This window comes from Peromyscus eremicus, chromosome 1 (genome assembly GCF_949786415.1).
Source record: "Peromyscus eremicus chromosome 1, PerEre_H2_v1, whole genome shotgun sequence".
Classification (NCBI taxonomy): domain Eukaryota; kingdom Metazoa; phylum Chordata; class Mammalia; order Rodentia; family Cricetidae; genus Peromyscus; species Peromyscus eremicus.
The window spans coordinates 117,838,017-117,853,853 of NC_081416.1; the positions used below are offsets into that span (position 1 = coordinate 117,838,017).

General features: G+C 42.5%; 1 protein-coding gene across 1 annotated transcript in view; it reads left to right on the top strand.

Moving 5' to 3' along the window:
• Blm (BLM RecQ like helicase) overlaps window positions 1-15,837 on the top strand; it is an 88,129-nt gene that overhangs the window by 16,796 nt on the left and 55,496 nt on the right. The window contains exons 2-6 of the mRNA XM_059272372.1: window positions 1,492-1,592; window positions 2,844-3,532; window positions 8,630-8,789; window positions 12,298-12,425; window positions 15,498-15,630. Of these exons, the coding sequence (XP_059128355.1) occupies window positions 1,495-1,592; window positions 2,844-3,532; window positions 8,630-8,789; window positions 12,298-12,425; window positions 15,498-15,630 (1,208 nt within the window). The 5' untranslated portion in view covers window positions 1,492-1,494. The remainder of the gene's footprint in view (window positions 1-1,491; window positions 1,593-2,843; window positions 3,533-8,629; window positions 8,790-12,297; window positions 12,426-15,497; window positions 15,631-15,837) is intronic.

A 15,837-nucleotide genomic window follows, 5' to 3' on the forward strand; every position in this document is an offset into this window, starting at 1 on the left:
TGGGGGCTTGCTTAGGTTTCAGAGACTTAGTTCATTGTCGTCATGGTGGGGAGCATGGCAGCACACAGGTAGACATGATGTTGGAAAAGTAGCCGAGAATTCTGTCTGTATCTGCAGGCAGCAGAGAGAGAGAGAGAGAGAGAGAGAGAGAGAGAGAGAGAGAGAGAGAGAGACTGGGCCTAGCTTGAGCTTTTGAAACCTCAAAGCCCACACCCTCAGTAACACACTTCCTCTAAAAAGGCCATGCCTCCTTATTCTTCTAAACCTACCAAAGAGTTCCCCTACCTGATGACTAAGCATATAAGAGCCCAAGCGAGAGCCATTCTTAATTAAAACACCACACCTTAGCCGGGGCACACCTTTAATCTTAGTCCTCGGGAAGCAGAGCCAGGCGGATCTCTGTGAGTTCAAGGCCAGCCTGGTCCACAGAGTGAGATCCAGGACAGGCACCAAAACTACACAGTGAAACCCTGTCTCGAAAAACAAAAAAAACAAAAACAAAAACAAAAACAAACAAACAAAACCCAGCACACCTTGTATCAGGAAGAAACAGAGGATCCCTGGAACCCACTAAAGTGGAAGGAAAGAAGCAGCTGCACAGAGTTGTCCTCTGACCTCCTCCCAAGTTCAGTGTGGCAAGTGTGCCCCTCCATGCTCACGTGCACCTGCACATATACACACTAATAGTGAATGCTATGTTAAATCCAGATAGAGTGGGAAAGGGGGGTATAATGTATCTGAAATAACTGTTTTAAACTCTTCATAGGTCACTGCTGTCTGTCTTTAGCTCAGTGATTTCCAGGAGGCTTGAGCTGTGTGCTTTATCTGGGTGAAAGCAAAGCAGTGCACCAACTTGTTACTTACACCAGGGCTCCAAATGGACGTGGCACACTGTTCTGGGCTGGAGCCAGATGGCAATGCAGCGTGCTTGCTCTCTTGCTGGGCAGCCTCTGCCCTCGCTGCAGAGTCTCTTCTGCCTTTACCAGACTTTCACCTTTGGACAGAGAATGCGCTTACTGGGTGTTCTCTGGATTTCTGATTTGCTTTGGTCATTCCTCCCCTCACTTCCTGTCCTCTTCCCGTTTATCCTCCAAGCCTAGGCCAGGTCCCATTTTCCTACAAGCCCTTTCCTAATCATTGCTTCTCTAATATCTATTGTGCTGATTTTAGCATCTGTTGAGGAAGGGGGGAAACCAGGCCATTTTGTTATTCAAGTGAATCTTCAGCTAGTTAAAAATTATGTGTTTTAAATGTCACCAGATGTAAATGTTAAAGCAATCTGTTGACAGAGAGAGAGAGAGAGAGAGAGAGAGAGAGAGAGAGAGAGAGAGAGAGAGAGAGAAGGGGGGGATAAAAGAAGCAATAAAAGCATGTTACTCTGGGCACATTTGGAACAGTGGCTGTTTGATTCAAGTCCTTTACCTCCTCAATAAATATGCTGAATGATACAAATTACCTAACTCCATTAATGGCTGCCCTCTTCCTTTTTAGATCATGGCTGCTGTTCCTCTGAACAATCTACAGGAGCAACTGCAGCGTCACTCAGCCAGAAAACTTGATAATAAATTCAACCTTACAAAACCAAAATCTTCGTAAGTATACTCATTAGCATGGAGAGGATAACTCAGTGTCATACAATTGGAGCTCCTGTCTTTCAGCTCTGTCTAAGATAGGATCCCATCTGTAGCTCACACTGGCCTAGAACATAATTACACCTAACATGATCTAACTGTCCCACATACAGTCACAGCTACTTGCTGTGTTCAGGCCAGCTAGCCTCCCTTGCAGCAGTCCTGCCTCAGCCTCGTGTGTGCTAGGATTATCACCACACCTGCTTCCAGCTTCTTCACTTTACAGAGGAAGTGAGGCCTCAGTGGTTTTCCCACTCTGCAGATTAATAGTAGAGCATGTTCCAGCAGATCTGGGTAGCGATTGCTCTGCAGCCCTACACAGTTCAGGCAAAGTTGGATAAACAAGTAATGACGTCTCTTGTAAATTTGTACAGATATTATACTTTAATATAATCTCATATGCTCTGCCAAACTTTGTAGGGAAACGACCACTCTAGTTCTGTTGTCTCCTGCAAGCCATACCCCAAGTTCCTAATGGTGCCTAATAATAATTTGTATTTGGGTGTGCTCTGAGGTTTCAGGCACTGCTCCAGGCACTTGGCTTTCAGGCTCCTTTACAGTTACTATTGACCTGCATGCCATTAATTTCAGCAGATAGCCAGGACTCCCGCCTCCTTTTTGTCCTTCAGATCTCAGCAGTTTCTCTTTGTTTCTCTCTCTCTCTCTCTCTCTCTCTCTCTCTCTCTCTCTCTCTCTCTCCCTCTCTCTCTTTCTCTCTCTGTCTGTCTCTATCTCTTTCTCTCTCTCTCTCTTCAACTATTTTCTCCCTTAACATTTTTTATCAGAGTGGTGAAAGCCACGTTAGAGTGTTGTCCTTCTTTTCACGCCTGCTGTCTCTTCCTTCTGAAGGTGTTATTAAGGACTGCCAGCCTGAGAAATAAAATGTGGGACTGGCCCAAGAACTCTCAAACCCAGTCATTAGCCTCTGAATGGGAAGGATCAGAGCAACCAGATGTATTTGTTACCTGGTAAATTTTCAAAGCCACAGAGGGAGATGGAATCTGTGCTCATTTGTAATAAAATTAATATAACTTGCATTTGAAAATAGGTTTTATAGGTGAGTGAGTTTGTTAAAGTGGAAATGGATCTATCGGGGCTGGGATTGTAGCTTATGTTAGAACGCTGGTTTAGCGTAAATGAGGCCCTGGGTTCAGTCCTCAGCATCAGAGACAAATGAATTCATCTAATTTTAGTTTTTCCATTATTTTTCAGAGGTTTTACTTTTAAGAAGAAAACATCAGAGGGCGATGTGTCTATAACTAGTGTGTCAGTGGTGAAAACACCTGCATTAAGTGATAAAGATGTGAATGTGTCTGAGGCCTTTTCATTCACTGAGCCTCCGCTCCACACACCCAAACAGCAGTGTGGGACTGATGGCTTCTTTAAAAATTCTCCGGGAGGACAGCAAACCAAGGGGACCTGTTCCCAACAGTCATTGCTGGACTTGGTGGAGATTCCTCCAGAAGTGTTATGTACTACCCCAAAAACCCCAGCTGTAAAGAAACGCCACGTTGCTGTTTTCAAGAAATTAGAATTTAGTTCTTCGCCAGATTCCCTCAATGACTGGGCTGATATGGATGACTTTGATATTTCAGCATCAGATGCATTGGTCTCGCTGACCAAAAATCCTGTCACAAGAGTAAGCACCGCTCAGAAATCAAAGAAGACTAAGAAAAACTTTTTTAAACCACCACCTCCTAAGACAAGTCCCAGAAAAACTGATTTGATGCCTCCTTCCCCGAAAATCCCGCAAGTGGATTTGACTGAGGAGCAGAAGGATGAGTTGGAATGCCTAAGCAGTGATGTGATTTGCATCGACAGCAACCCTGGTTCTGAAGAGCTCAAGAAGAAAACTAGTCAGCAAAGTCAGTGTTTGGAAACTGATTTGGGAGTTGAAAGAGGTAGCCATTGTCTCATCTCCCTTTCAGTATGTTTACCATCCTTTTTCATTGAAAGTCAAGCATTGGGAATAGTGGCAAACCATTTTTGTCCTTGAGGGTCTTAATATCTGCTCTGCGGGATTAGCTCTGTGATTGTACATGAAGAAAGTAAGGTCTGCAGAGGTTAAAATGGGTGGCTAGGGTAGGATTGGAAAGTGAGGTGCGCCTCTCTGTATGTGTAATTCTTAATGGCTTGCCACCATAAATTATGCACCAAATATTGATGGTAATGTGTAATCATCCTGTTTAATACAGTCATGTATCACTTAGTGACAAGGATATGTTCTGAGAAAAATACATCATTAGGCCATGTTGTCCTGCAGATACCATGGTGCACTTACTTTAACCTGGATGGCAGAGCCTACTGCATATCTGGGTATGTGGTTTGCCTCGTGCTCAGAGGCACCAAAACCACACATCTGTGAATTCTGTAGGTGGTTGTAACACAGTGGAAAGTATCTGTATATCCAAACATTTCTAAATATACAAAAGGTGCAGTAAATATAAATACTAACGTTTTTTTTTTTCAAGAATTTTGTGTACTGAATAGAGTACATGCCATGAATGGAGCTGAGAACGAGGAGCTTCTCTGGCCGAGTGGAAAGTGGATGTGGAGGCCATTTCAGTACATTATAAACACGGCGCTTAGCTCTAGCAAATTCGTTCAAAATTTACACTTCCTCAATGATTACTTTTTTTTTTTTTTTTGGTTTTTCGAGACAGGGTTTCTCTGTGTAGTTTTGCGCCTTTCCTGGGACTCACTTGGTAGCCCAGGCTGGCCTCGAACTCACAGAGATCTGCCTGCCTCTGCCTCCCGAGTGCTGGGATTAAAGGCGTGCGCCACCACCGCCCGGCTCTCAATGATTACTTTTAGTTCATTGTAATTTTTAATTCTTGTAGTGACACTTAGCTTAAACCATAAAAAAAATTGATTATAGAGCCGTGTAAAATGTTTTCTTTCCTTTTTTCTTTTTTCTTTTCTTTTTCTATTTTAGATGCATTAGTGTTTTGCCATGGGTGTCGGGTCCCCTGGAACTGGAGTTACAGACAGGTGTGAGCTGCCCTGTGGGTGCTGGGAATTGAACCTGGGTCCTCTGGAAGACTGGAAGAGCAGTCAGTGCTCTTAACCACTGAGCCATCATTCCAGCCCCATATTTTCTTTTCTTATTTTATGTTGTACTGGTTAGTTTTATGTCAGCTTACACAAACTAGAGTTATTGGAAGAGGGACTCTCAATTGAGAAAATGTCCCCCACCGATTGGCCTGTGGGCAGGTCAGTAGTCTGTCTTCTTGATTGATGTTTGATGTAGGAGGGCCTAGCTTACCAGGCAGGGCCACCCCTGGGCTGATGGTCCTGGGTGCTATAAGAAAACAGGATGAGCCGGGCGGTGGTGGTGCACGCCTTTAATCCCAGGAGTCAGGAGGCAGAGGCAGGAGGATCTCTGGGAGCTCGAGGCCAGCCTGGGCTACAGAGTGAGTTCCAGGAAAGGCACCAAAGCTCCACAGAGAAACTCTGTCTCGAAAAACAAAAAAAAAAAAAAAAGAAAGGAAGGAAGGAAGGAAGGAAGGAAGAAAAACAGGATGAGCCAACTAGTAAGCAGTGTTCCATGGCCTCTGCAACAATTCTTGCCTCCAGGTTCCTTCCCTGATTTCCTGCTCTGACTACCTGAATGATGGAGAACAAGTTGTAAGATGAAAAAAAAAAAAAAAAAAACAACACTTTCCTCCCTAAGTTACTTTTGGTCATGATGTTTCATCAAAGCAATAGAAACCATAACTAAGATATGTATGTGAGTGTTTTACCTGATATTGTGTGTGTGTTTGTGTGTGCGTGCGTGTGTGTGCATCATATGTGTGCTTTGTGCCTTCAAAGACCAGAAGAAGGCATCAGATCCCTTGGAATTGGAGTTAGAGATGGCTGTAAGCCATCTCATGGGTGCTGGACCTAACCCAGGTCCTCTGCATAAGTAGCAAGTGCTTTTCAAGTACAAAGCCATCTCTCCAGCCCCTGCTCTTAAATTTTTGGTACTCCTGCCTCAGTCCCCTGAGTGTTGAAATTAAGGTTGTAAGCTACCAGACCCAGTTCACCCTTTTCTTTTCCTTCCTTCCTTCCTTCCTTCCTTCCTTCCTTCCTTCCTTCCTTCTCCTTTCCTTCTTTTCCACCTTCACCCTTCCCCTCTCTTTGCTTCCCTCCTTCCTCTCATCTTTCATTTCTTTATTAATGTTCTTTAAAACTAAGACATGAAGATGAACATTAGCTTAACACAGGGATGCTCAGGATCGTGAGCATCGTTATTTTCTACCGTCACATCTCCTAGAAGGTCGTTAGGTGCAAAACCAGGAAATAATCTTTTCTCCTCTGTTACATTCTTTCTGTTTCTTTGTTTTGCCTGCATGTATATCTGTGTGAGGGTGTCAGAAGTCCTGGGACTAGAGTTACAGACAGTTGTGAGCTGCCATGTGGGTGCTGGGAATAGAACCCAGGTCCTCTGGAAGAGCAACCAGTTTTTTTAACCACTGAGCCATCTCTCCGGCCCCTTGTTTGTTTTCTTTTGTTTGTTTTTTGAGACAGGGTCTCTCTACATAGCCCTGGCTGTCCTGGGATTCACTGTATAGACCCAGCTGACCTCCAACTCACAGAGCTCCACCTGCCTCTGTCTCAGGAGTACTGGGATTGAAGGTGTGTACCACCACACCTGGCTCTCCTGTGCATTCTTACAGAATACCGTTTGTTCTTTTGTTTTGTTTGAGACAGGTCTCACTATGTTGCCCTGTCTGACCGGAAACTCACAAGGATACCCTTGCCTCTGTCTCCTAGATGCCACTACACCCGGTTTAGAATACCTCTTGAAAGGCCTGTATGAGACTGTTGTACAGTAGATGGAATACATTAGTAAATATATACACCAGTGTCACTAGGTCGAGTGTTCTATACTGTAAGTAGTTGTACTACCAGAAACAGAAGAGTAAGGCATTGTACTATGATGTGAGTATTTCAGCTTTATCTTAACTTGAGACCATTGTCCTGTAGGTGGTTGGTTGTTGGCAGGAATGTCATGTGGTATGTGACTGTATTATAAATCATATTTAAGATGTTTTCTGGGGCCTGCAGAGATGGCTAATCAGTTAAGGGCATTTGTTGTTTTTGCAGAGGACCTGGGTTTAGTACCCAGCACCCACATGGTGGCTCACAACCATCCTTAATTCCAGTTCCAGGAAATCTGATGACCTGTTCTGACCTCTAAGGCCACTAGCCATGCACATGGTGCATATACATACATGCAGACAGAGTACTCATACACAGCCAGGCAGAGTAGCATTCACCTTTAATCCCAGCGCTCAGGAGGTAGAGCAAAGCTTATCTCCGTGAGTTCTAGGACAGCTGAAGCTACATACATTTTGAGACCTTACCTTAAAAATACATACATACATACATACATACATACATACATACATAAAATCAAAACCCATCACTCATACACATAAAACAGAAAAAATTAAAGACATTTCCTGAATAAGTCTTTTATTTATTATGTGTATGTGTGTGTGAATGATTTGCAGGGAAGGCTAGAAGTCAACAGGACAACTTTGGAATACATCCTCTCCATCCATTCTGAGTTTCAAGCTCAGCTTCTCAGGCTTAAGCATCAAGCACTGTACCCACTGAATCATCTCACTGGCCCTAGTTCAGCTTAATTATTATTTTTTTTTCTTTAAATTTCATGTGTATGGGTGGTTTACCTTATGTATGTCTGTGTATCACATGCATGCCTGGTGTCTTCAGAGGCCAGAAGGTGTTGGATTCCCCCCAGGACTGGAGTTACAAATGGTTATGAGCCACCATGTAGGTGTTGGAAGTTGAACCCGGGTCATCTGAAAGAGCAACCAATGCTCTTAACCACTGAGCCAGTCCCTGGTCTTAGTTATTAAAATTTGATAGCCAAGAGCCATGTGGGAGTAACCAGCTTTGGTTAAATATTATATATGAATATAACATTTAAATTTTATTTTGTTATTTATTTATTTATTTTTGAGACAAGGTCTTTCTGCATAGTCCTGGTTGTCCTGGAACTCCTTATGTAGACCAGGCTGGTCTTGAACTCACAAAAATATTGCCTTTGCCTCCCAAGTACTGGGATTAAAGGTGTGCACCACAACCCCTGGCTTTAAAATTTTTTAAGAATTGAGTCTTGCTTGTGTTCAGACTTGTCCTGATCTCCCTTGTATTTTAGGAATTGAGCCTAGGGAGGTGCACACTAGATAAACACTACCAATGACATATTCTCAGCTTTTTATTTGCTGTTTATTTCGTGACAGGATCTTACCAAATTATCTCACATATGCCTTAAGCTTACAGTCTTCCTAGCTTAGCCTTCTGGGTAGCTGGAATTACAGGCTGTTCTTCTGCCTCTGCCTCCTTAGTAGCTCAGACCATAGATAGGTACATGCCATATCCTGAGACTAAAATTTTAAACACCCAGTTCTATTAAAATTGCTACACAATGAGAGAGGCTGAAAAGTAATTGATTAAAAAAAAAAACGACAACAAACAGCAAAACTATAGTTTAATCTATTTTGTTGTTGATAAAGGCAAAACAGAGCACCAGCAAGATACTTATGTCACTAGGCCAGCTCTGTGACAGAGATGGTTTATCTGTTTAGCAGCAGCGTGTACGTCAGCTCTGGGGCACACCTGGGATCTTGGATCAGGAGGTGGAGGCAGGAGGATAAAGAGTTCAAAAGTCTGGGCTGTGTAGCAAGTCCTTGTCTCAAGACAAGCAAACAGAAACAAAACAAAACCCACAGTGTTGTTACCTGCGGCCCATTGCTCTTATTTAAATATGAGTAGAAAGAGAAAAAACAAAACACGAGTTTGGACTTCTTCCAGTTGATTGACTTCTTCGTGAAGAAATCAGCCAACATGAACCTGCAGGAGACCCCCATACAAATGTTCTGAGTGGTTACAACTTGCCCCAAAAAAGCACTCACTTATAAGAGCTCATGCCTGCTGTCTCTAATTGTTAAAAGAACCTGTGTTTGCCAACTGTTTTTCTTTAGATAATAGTGAAAAGGAGAACCACGTAGACGAAGTTCAATTACAGTCTACTGAGAAAGCTCTATACTTCCAACCTGATGATGATGATTATGATATAGATTTTGTTCCACCTTCTCCAGAAGAAATGATTTCTCCAGCTTCTTCCTCTTTGGAATACTCTAGGTAAAATGGTTAATAATAAATATTCTTGTTTGTTTCTAAGATGCCTTAAGTAATGTAGTTTAGTTACATAATGTCATTTCTCTATAAGTATTCTTTGTGCTTCTGCAGTTTATTTTGTATTCAAATGAAAACATCCAGAACATTGTTATTTATTTACTTGGTTGTTTAGAAACCATTCTTAGCTGGACTTGGTGGCTCATGCCTTTAGTCCCAGCACTGGGGAGGCAGTGCAGACAGATCTCTGTATTTGAGGCTAGCCTGGTCTACATAGTAAGACTCTTTTTCAAAGACAACAACAACAAAAAAAAAACTCTTACTGTGTAATTAAGACTGCCTTTGAATTCAGGATCCCCCTGCCTTAGTCTCCAAGTGCCAGGATTATAAGTAGGAACTATCATAATTGGGGGGGGAAAGGGGATTACTATTTTATTTTACTGATCATATTTTAAAGACCTGCATTGATGTCTTGCCTGCATGTATGTCTGTGTGAGGAAGCCAGATCCCTTGGAACTGGAGTTGCAGACAGTTGTGAGCTGCCATGTGTGTGCAGGGAATTGAACCTGGATCCTCTGGAAGAGCAGCCAGTGCTCTTAACGGCTGAGCCATCTCTCCAGCCCCATTTAAGTCACTGTTTTGACAGAAACAGATCCTTGTAGTGTATCGTTTGGATTAGGAAGAGAAGGAAGTGTTTTATGTGTAACCTTGTGCAATTCCTTCTGATTTGTGCTTTAAAAATTTTGTAATTAGATCTATTCATTTATGATGCTGTTTTGCTTGCGTTTATGTATGTGCACCATCATATATGCTTGATGCCCAAGGAGGTCAGAATGGGGTGTCAGATCTTCTGGAGCTAGGAGTTTAGGAGGGGTTGTAAACCATCATATGGGTCCTGGGAACTCAACCAGGGTCCTTGGGCAAGCAACAGATGCCCTTAACCTCTGAGCCATCTCTCCAGCGCCTGGTTTGTGCTATACCAGCTGTATAGTGATCTCTGAAGAAGTAGTGAAGGTTGAAGAACCATACGAGCTCACCTGTCTCCTCCTTTCTTTACTGACAGAAAACCAGACAACCATAGAAAGTTAAAAACGGGAGTGAAAGGTCATGTGCCACCAAGACTAAGTCAGTGTCCTCATCTAACCTGTGAAACAGCTGAGGCCAGGAAGGATTAGGAAATCACCCAGAGTGAAACAGTTAATAGCAGGTGGACTAAGATCCAGTGTGGCACTCTCTTCGTACCCTACTGTTTCCATGTTGAATGCCTAGCTTTATTCTTTATTAAATATGTATATTACACAAATGACATTGTAGCCACCTTAGCTAGGATTCTAAATAAGAGGGAAGAAATATTTTGAATTCCAGAATCTAACCAACTATTTTCTTGTCTTTGTTGGTTTTGATCTTCTCTCTGTCTGCTTGATTTTCATGTTGTAATTGATATAACTGTAACTTCAGACTCTGATTCTTTTCTCTTAACACTATTCTCCATATTGCCACATTTAAACTTTATACTTTCCTAATTGATTGAGTTCTTCTCCCATGAGTACCTTTGCTTAGCGTGTTACTTTTCTAATCTCTGGGACAAACAATGTATGAGAAGAAGGATTTCTTTTTGGCTTACAGTTTCAGAGGGTATGGTCTCTCACGGTAGGAAGGGCATATGGAGCAGGAGCTTATTACAGTGGTCACTGTGGTGGCCTCTAGTGGCCTCTATCTGTCAGCCAGGCCTTATGTCCCAAAGATTTCTACAACTTCTCAAAATGGCATCACCAGGTATTCATATCCAAAGCATAATATTTAAATTTTTAGCAGTTGGAAATGATTATTTACAAGGTTGATTATTTTTCCACTACAGCCTAATGTGAATAACTGTACATATTGTGTCTTAGTTAGGGTTTTATTGCTGTGAAGAGACACCATGACCAAGGCAACTCTTTAAAGGAAAACCTTTAATTGGGGCTGGCTTACAGTTCAGAGATTCAGTTCATTATCATCATAGTGGAGAGCATGGAAGCATGCAGACAGACATGGTGCTGGAGAGACAGCTGAGAGTTCTACAACTGGATCAGCAGGCAGCAGGAAGAGAGAGAGAAAGACTGGGCCTGGCTTGAGCTTCTGAAACCTCAAAGTTCCACCCCCAATGACACACTTCCTCCAACAAGGCCACACCTCCTAATAGTGCCACCCCTATGAGCCTATGGGGGCCATTTTCATTCAAACCACCACATATTGTAAAATTGAAATAGAAGTTTCTTGGATACATTATGTATAATATATGCTTGGGTTTTATGATATTTTATTTCTTATTATGGTTTTTATTTATTGTATTTTATTTTTTTGTTTATTTTTGAGATAGGCTTTCTCACCAGTTTGGCTAGGCTCACTGGCAGCAACCCCCTGTGGGTCCACCTTTCTCTGCTCTTCAGTGTGTGAGGTGGATATAAACTCAGGGCCTCATGTTTGCACTGCAGGTGCTTTATGGACTGAGCCTCCTCCCGGTCCTGTGTTGGCTTAATAGGAAGGATCTCAACTTACTCTCTTTTTGTAGTCAAGAATGGCACTGAATTCCTTATTCTGCTGCCCGCCCCCCCACCTCTGAGTGCTGAGCTTACAGGTGTGAGCCACACTTAGCTTAAAAATACTTTTCTGAGCCGGGCGGTGGTGGCGCACACCTTTAATCCCAGCACTCGGGAGGCAGAGCCAGGCGGATCTCTGTGAGTTCGAGGCCAGCCTGGGCTACCAAGTGAGTTCCAGGAAAAGGCGCAAAGCTACACAGAGAAACCCTGTCTCGAAAAACCAAAAAAAAAAAAAACCAAAAAAAAAAAACTTTTCTGTCCAATCAAACAGACGGTTTTTAATTAATTAATGTGTTCTATAGAATCTAATATATATATATACACATACATACTCTGTGTGTGTGTGTGTGTGTGTGTGTGTGTGCGTGTGTGTGTGTGTGTGTGTGCTAATACACATTGGCCTAATATGAGAAGTTCAGGTAAAGCTGCTTGGAATCTCAGAAAACAGTGTCATTAATAACTATTTTCTGGGGAAAGCAGCAAAGTAATGCTTGAGACTCTAAGAACATGTATAGTTTGGGTACAGAGAGCTTGGGACAGTGGGTTTTCCAGACTGAGAGAACAGAATCCATTACCCTAGACAACACAGAGCTCATAAGGAATGTTAGTTGTGTAGTTTGATTGGAGCCTAGTGTAACTGAAAGGATATACTTGGAGATAGGACTTGAAAAGGTCTCTTGGGACCAGAAGATGGAAGACTTGAGGGTCACTAAAGAGAGATACAAACGTGTTTCTCAGCTAGATATGGTGTAAGACTTGAATCTCAGCACTTGGAAGGGGAGGCAGTTAGCAATATAGCAAGTTCTGGGCCATCCTGTGCTATTTGACCCTGTCTCAAAACAAAATAAAACCTTTCCTTTATCTGTTACACATTTATTGAAAAAGAGTGGGAGACAGAGTTTGCATTCATATCATCTCATTTTTTTTTCTTGTAGTATGCTAAAGGCTCTTGATGACTCTGACAAAGAGAAAGACATTCTCAGCACCTCAAAAGATCTTTTGTCAAAACCAGAGAAAATGACGACACAGGAGCCTGATCCAGGAACCACTGCAGACTGTGGCGGTATAAAAACCCTATGTTTCAGTACTTCTGTAAATAAAATCATGGTGTTTGCATACTGTAGCTGCATAGTATAAAATGGTGTATGTGCTGTGTCCTTTGTTCTGGTACCATAAACCACCTACTTCATTTCTCAGCTAGTGTTTTCTTGAACATCTCCTGAACCCAACATCTCCCAAGGCTCATTCTGTCTTGAAAAATGCTTCTTATTGGCTCATTTCACAGGAAGAGCCAAAATTTGCCTCCCTGTGAATCTAATCCTTGTTCGGTAAATTGAAAACCCTAGAAATTTTGTGAGTTTTGTTTGTTTGTTTTGTTTTGTTTTGAGACAGGGTCTTGTTACGTAGCCCAGGCAGGCCTTGAACCCATGTGCAGTCCTCCTGCTTTGGCTTCTTGAGTACTGAAATGGGAGAAAGTTCCCGTAAGTTTTACACACACACGCACACACACACGCACACGCACACGCACACGCACACGCACACGCACACACACACCCCTTTTGAGTCCTCTTTACAGCCACATTGATTTTTGTAGATCATGCAGCTTCTCCCTTGTGTATCTTCTGATCTGGGTCTGGGTGTCCAGGTGTGTTAATCCCTTTTTTGCCCATTAAGTCATTCCTTTCTTCTCTTCCTCTAATGCTGGGGTTGAACCCAGGGCCTCTGTGCTCTACCGTTTGTCTGTATCTCCAGCCCTGTTCCAGTTCTTTCTCATTCTCTTTTTGTTTGTTCCTTCTGCCCAGTATCTAGTATAAATTAGCCAATTCAAAGCTTTGGAAGACTTTGAAAAACAACAGTCCTTTGATGGAACACTTTGGATTTCAGCTTCCTAAACACACAGGCCAGAAATGTGTGCTTTTATTTGGGGAGTTTTTCTGGTGGTATTTTTTATTTCTTTCCTCTCTTACTCTATCTAGAACCTCTGCTATTTGGATGTTAGACACCCCCCCCACCCCCCCAATCTTTTCCTGTCTCTTACTTCTCTGTGAAATAGGAAAATGTTCTCAGGTTGTTTTGAGACTGGGTCACTCAGAGCTGCCTGCCTCTACCTCCTGAGTGCCAGGATAAACTGCCAGCACCCCCACAACCAGCCAAAATTTCTCAGTTGTATCACTAATTTTTTAAAATTTATTGTTTTTTATCTGTTCAGCTCCTGGAAACCAGGAGCTCTTCTCAGTCCTCCGAGTATTTATGTAGGTCATGAGAGTCCTCTTAGATACATCCGTACTCTTCCTGTGGGGCACGCGCCGATCAGAGTCCTCTTAGATACATCCGTACTCTTCCTGTGGGGCACGCACTGTCGTGTGTGTAGTCTGCTCTGTTTTTGTTTTCTCCAAGTTTACTGTATTTCATTTTGGTCTTTGCTTTTCTTGCTGGAAATGTTCCTGAAATGTCTGTTTTTCACTCTTCTAAGCCCTACAATGCAGACTTTAATCCCCACTCCATCCCCTTAAGGTAGTTGTGCTGTCTTTACTATAGAAATAAGGAAACTAAATATGGAAGAATTAGTAATTCAATGGTTGCAGAACTAAGGCAGCACAGAGCTAGAATTTGAACCAGCAGCTTGGAGGCTCTTGAATTCACCCTGATAACCATGGTATTAGCCTGTTTCTCCATCTCCAGGTTTCCCTATTATAATGGCTCCAAGTCTAAGGATGTGGACAGAGGCCTTCAGTGTCGTGAGAGACTTCCGTCTTAGCTGACATCAGTTAATTCGTTACCTAGTTATGAACCTTTCTTCAAGATATTTCTCTTCCTTCTCCATGGACTTACAAAAGACTAGGTTATAGGACTCCAGAAATATCATGGGGTGTTAGCTCTAAGTGGTGCAGACCGTCGGACCCGAGGATCTCCTGCTCCTGACAGTGTGTCAGCACTTGAACTAAACCTCTTTGCATCTTACTGAGTTTTGGGGTTTTGTTGAATTAGGGTCTCACACTATAGCCTAAGTAGCTTCTAACTCACAATCCTGCTTCTATTTAATTCTACATAATCCTGAGACTGGGGTCACAGGCACGGAGCACCACTCTGCTCTTTAGCTTCCTTGTAGAGAACGAAGGGAATAATACCTGCCTTGCTGGATAGTTGTTAGATTTCAAGGTGTACTGTAGGCCATCAGGAAATGGCAGCTCTTATTATCTGCTCATCTAGTAATCCTTCCAGAGAAGGAGCATTAAGATGGCTGTTCTGTTTTTATGAACGCCCCCTAACTCCTTAATTGTTTCCTCTTGTAGAGTTACAGGGCAGCATTTTGATAATGTGTTCTAGAGCTTTGCCTTGAGTTTACACCAAGGTCACTAGTTTGTAGCTTTTGGCAATCACTTTTTTTTTTTTTTTTTAAATCAGAATAATGCTTGTCTGTCTTCACTTTCTTTTGAGGCCTTGGCCGGGGTTTTCCTTGTAGTCTGAGGTGGGATGTGTTCTGCCTAGTAGGGTGATCTGAACTCCTCACCAATGTGTAGTACTGGTATTTCTCGGAGCCTTCTTTGGCTTTCAGTTTTTCAGACCGTTGTGAAATCTCTTCTTTCCAGTCTGAGACTCCTTACATAGAGAACCAGAATGACCTAGGAATTCAGCAGCTCCCAGTTCAACCCCACACAGCCATGTCTTTTTTCCCATAGTTCTCAGCAGACATCCACACTTCCTAGGTCTTTCTCATGGAGAGGGTTGTCCCCGCACTGTTTTTTCCTCTTATCTCCTTCCTGCCCCTTCAGTCCCTCAGCTGACTGTTTTTCATCTGCAGCCATGTAGTCTCATTTGTCTTCTCTGAGCATTTTTGTCCTTTCTTATCTCCTTACCTCCAGAGAATACTGTCTCCCTGGAGCCCGTGTAAACTGACATTTTCTCCTTCAGATCATGTGAAGTTGAGTGGGCATTTTCTTTGCTTATATTGCTTCCCTAAATCATTTATTTTCTTCCCTTCATCAGAAACATCAGTTCCTTTGATATTGTGTCTCTTAGTTGTGGGGCTTCATGAAGAAGTGGGGCGGGGGTGGCTTGTGAGGCAGTAGAGTACTTGCCGGGCACGTGGGGTTCTGGGTTCCAACCTCATTCTTTCTTTATAATTGCTTCACAGACAAGCAGATGAGCGTACAGCAGCAGCTTATTCATGTGATGGAGCACATCTGTAAATTAGTTGATACTGTTCCTATTGATGAACTGAAAGCTTTGAATTGTGGGAACGAGCTGCTTCAACAGCGAAACATAAGGTATCTTGATTGTCCTCCTTCTGGAAGCTATCTGATTGTAGTTCTGCTACTCCAAGTAGAGAAACAGGCAAAATGTCCAGGCCTTCTGGACTAGACATAAGGATCATAGTCACATCACTAAGTTTTAAATTTATTTAATTTTCAAACCATTTGTTTAAGATTTGTATTCCAGTTTTTGAGACTGGAAAAAATGATATATTTTTTTAT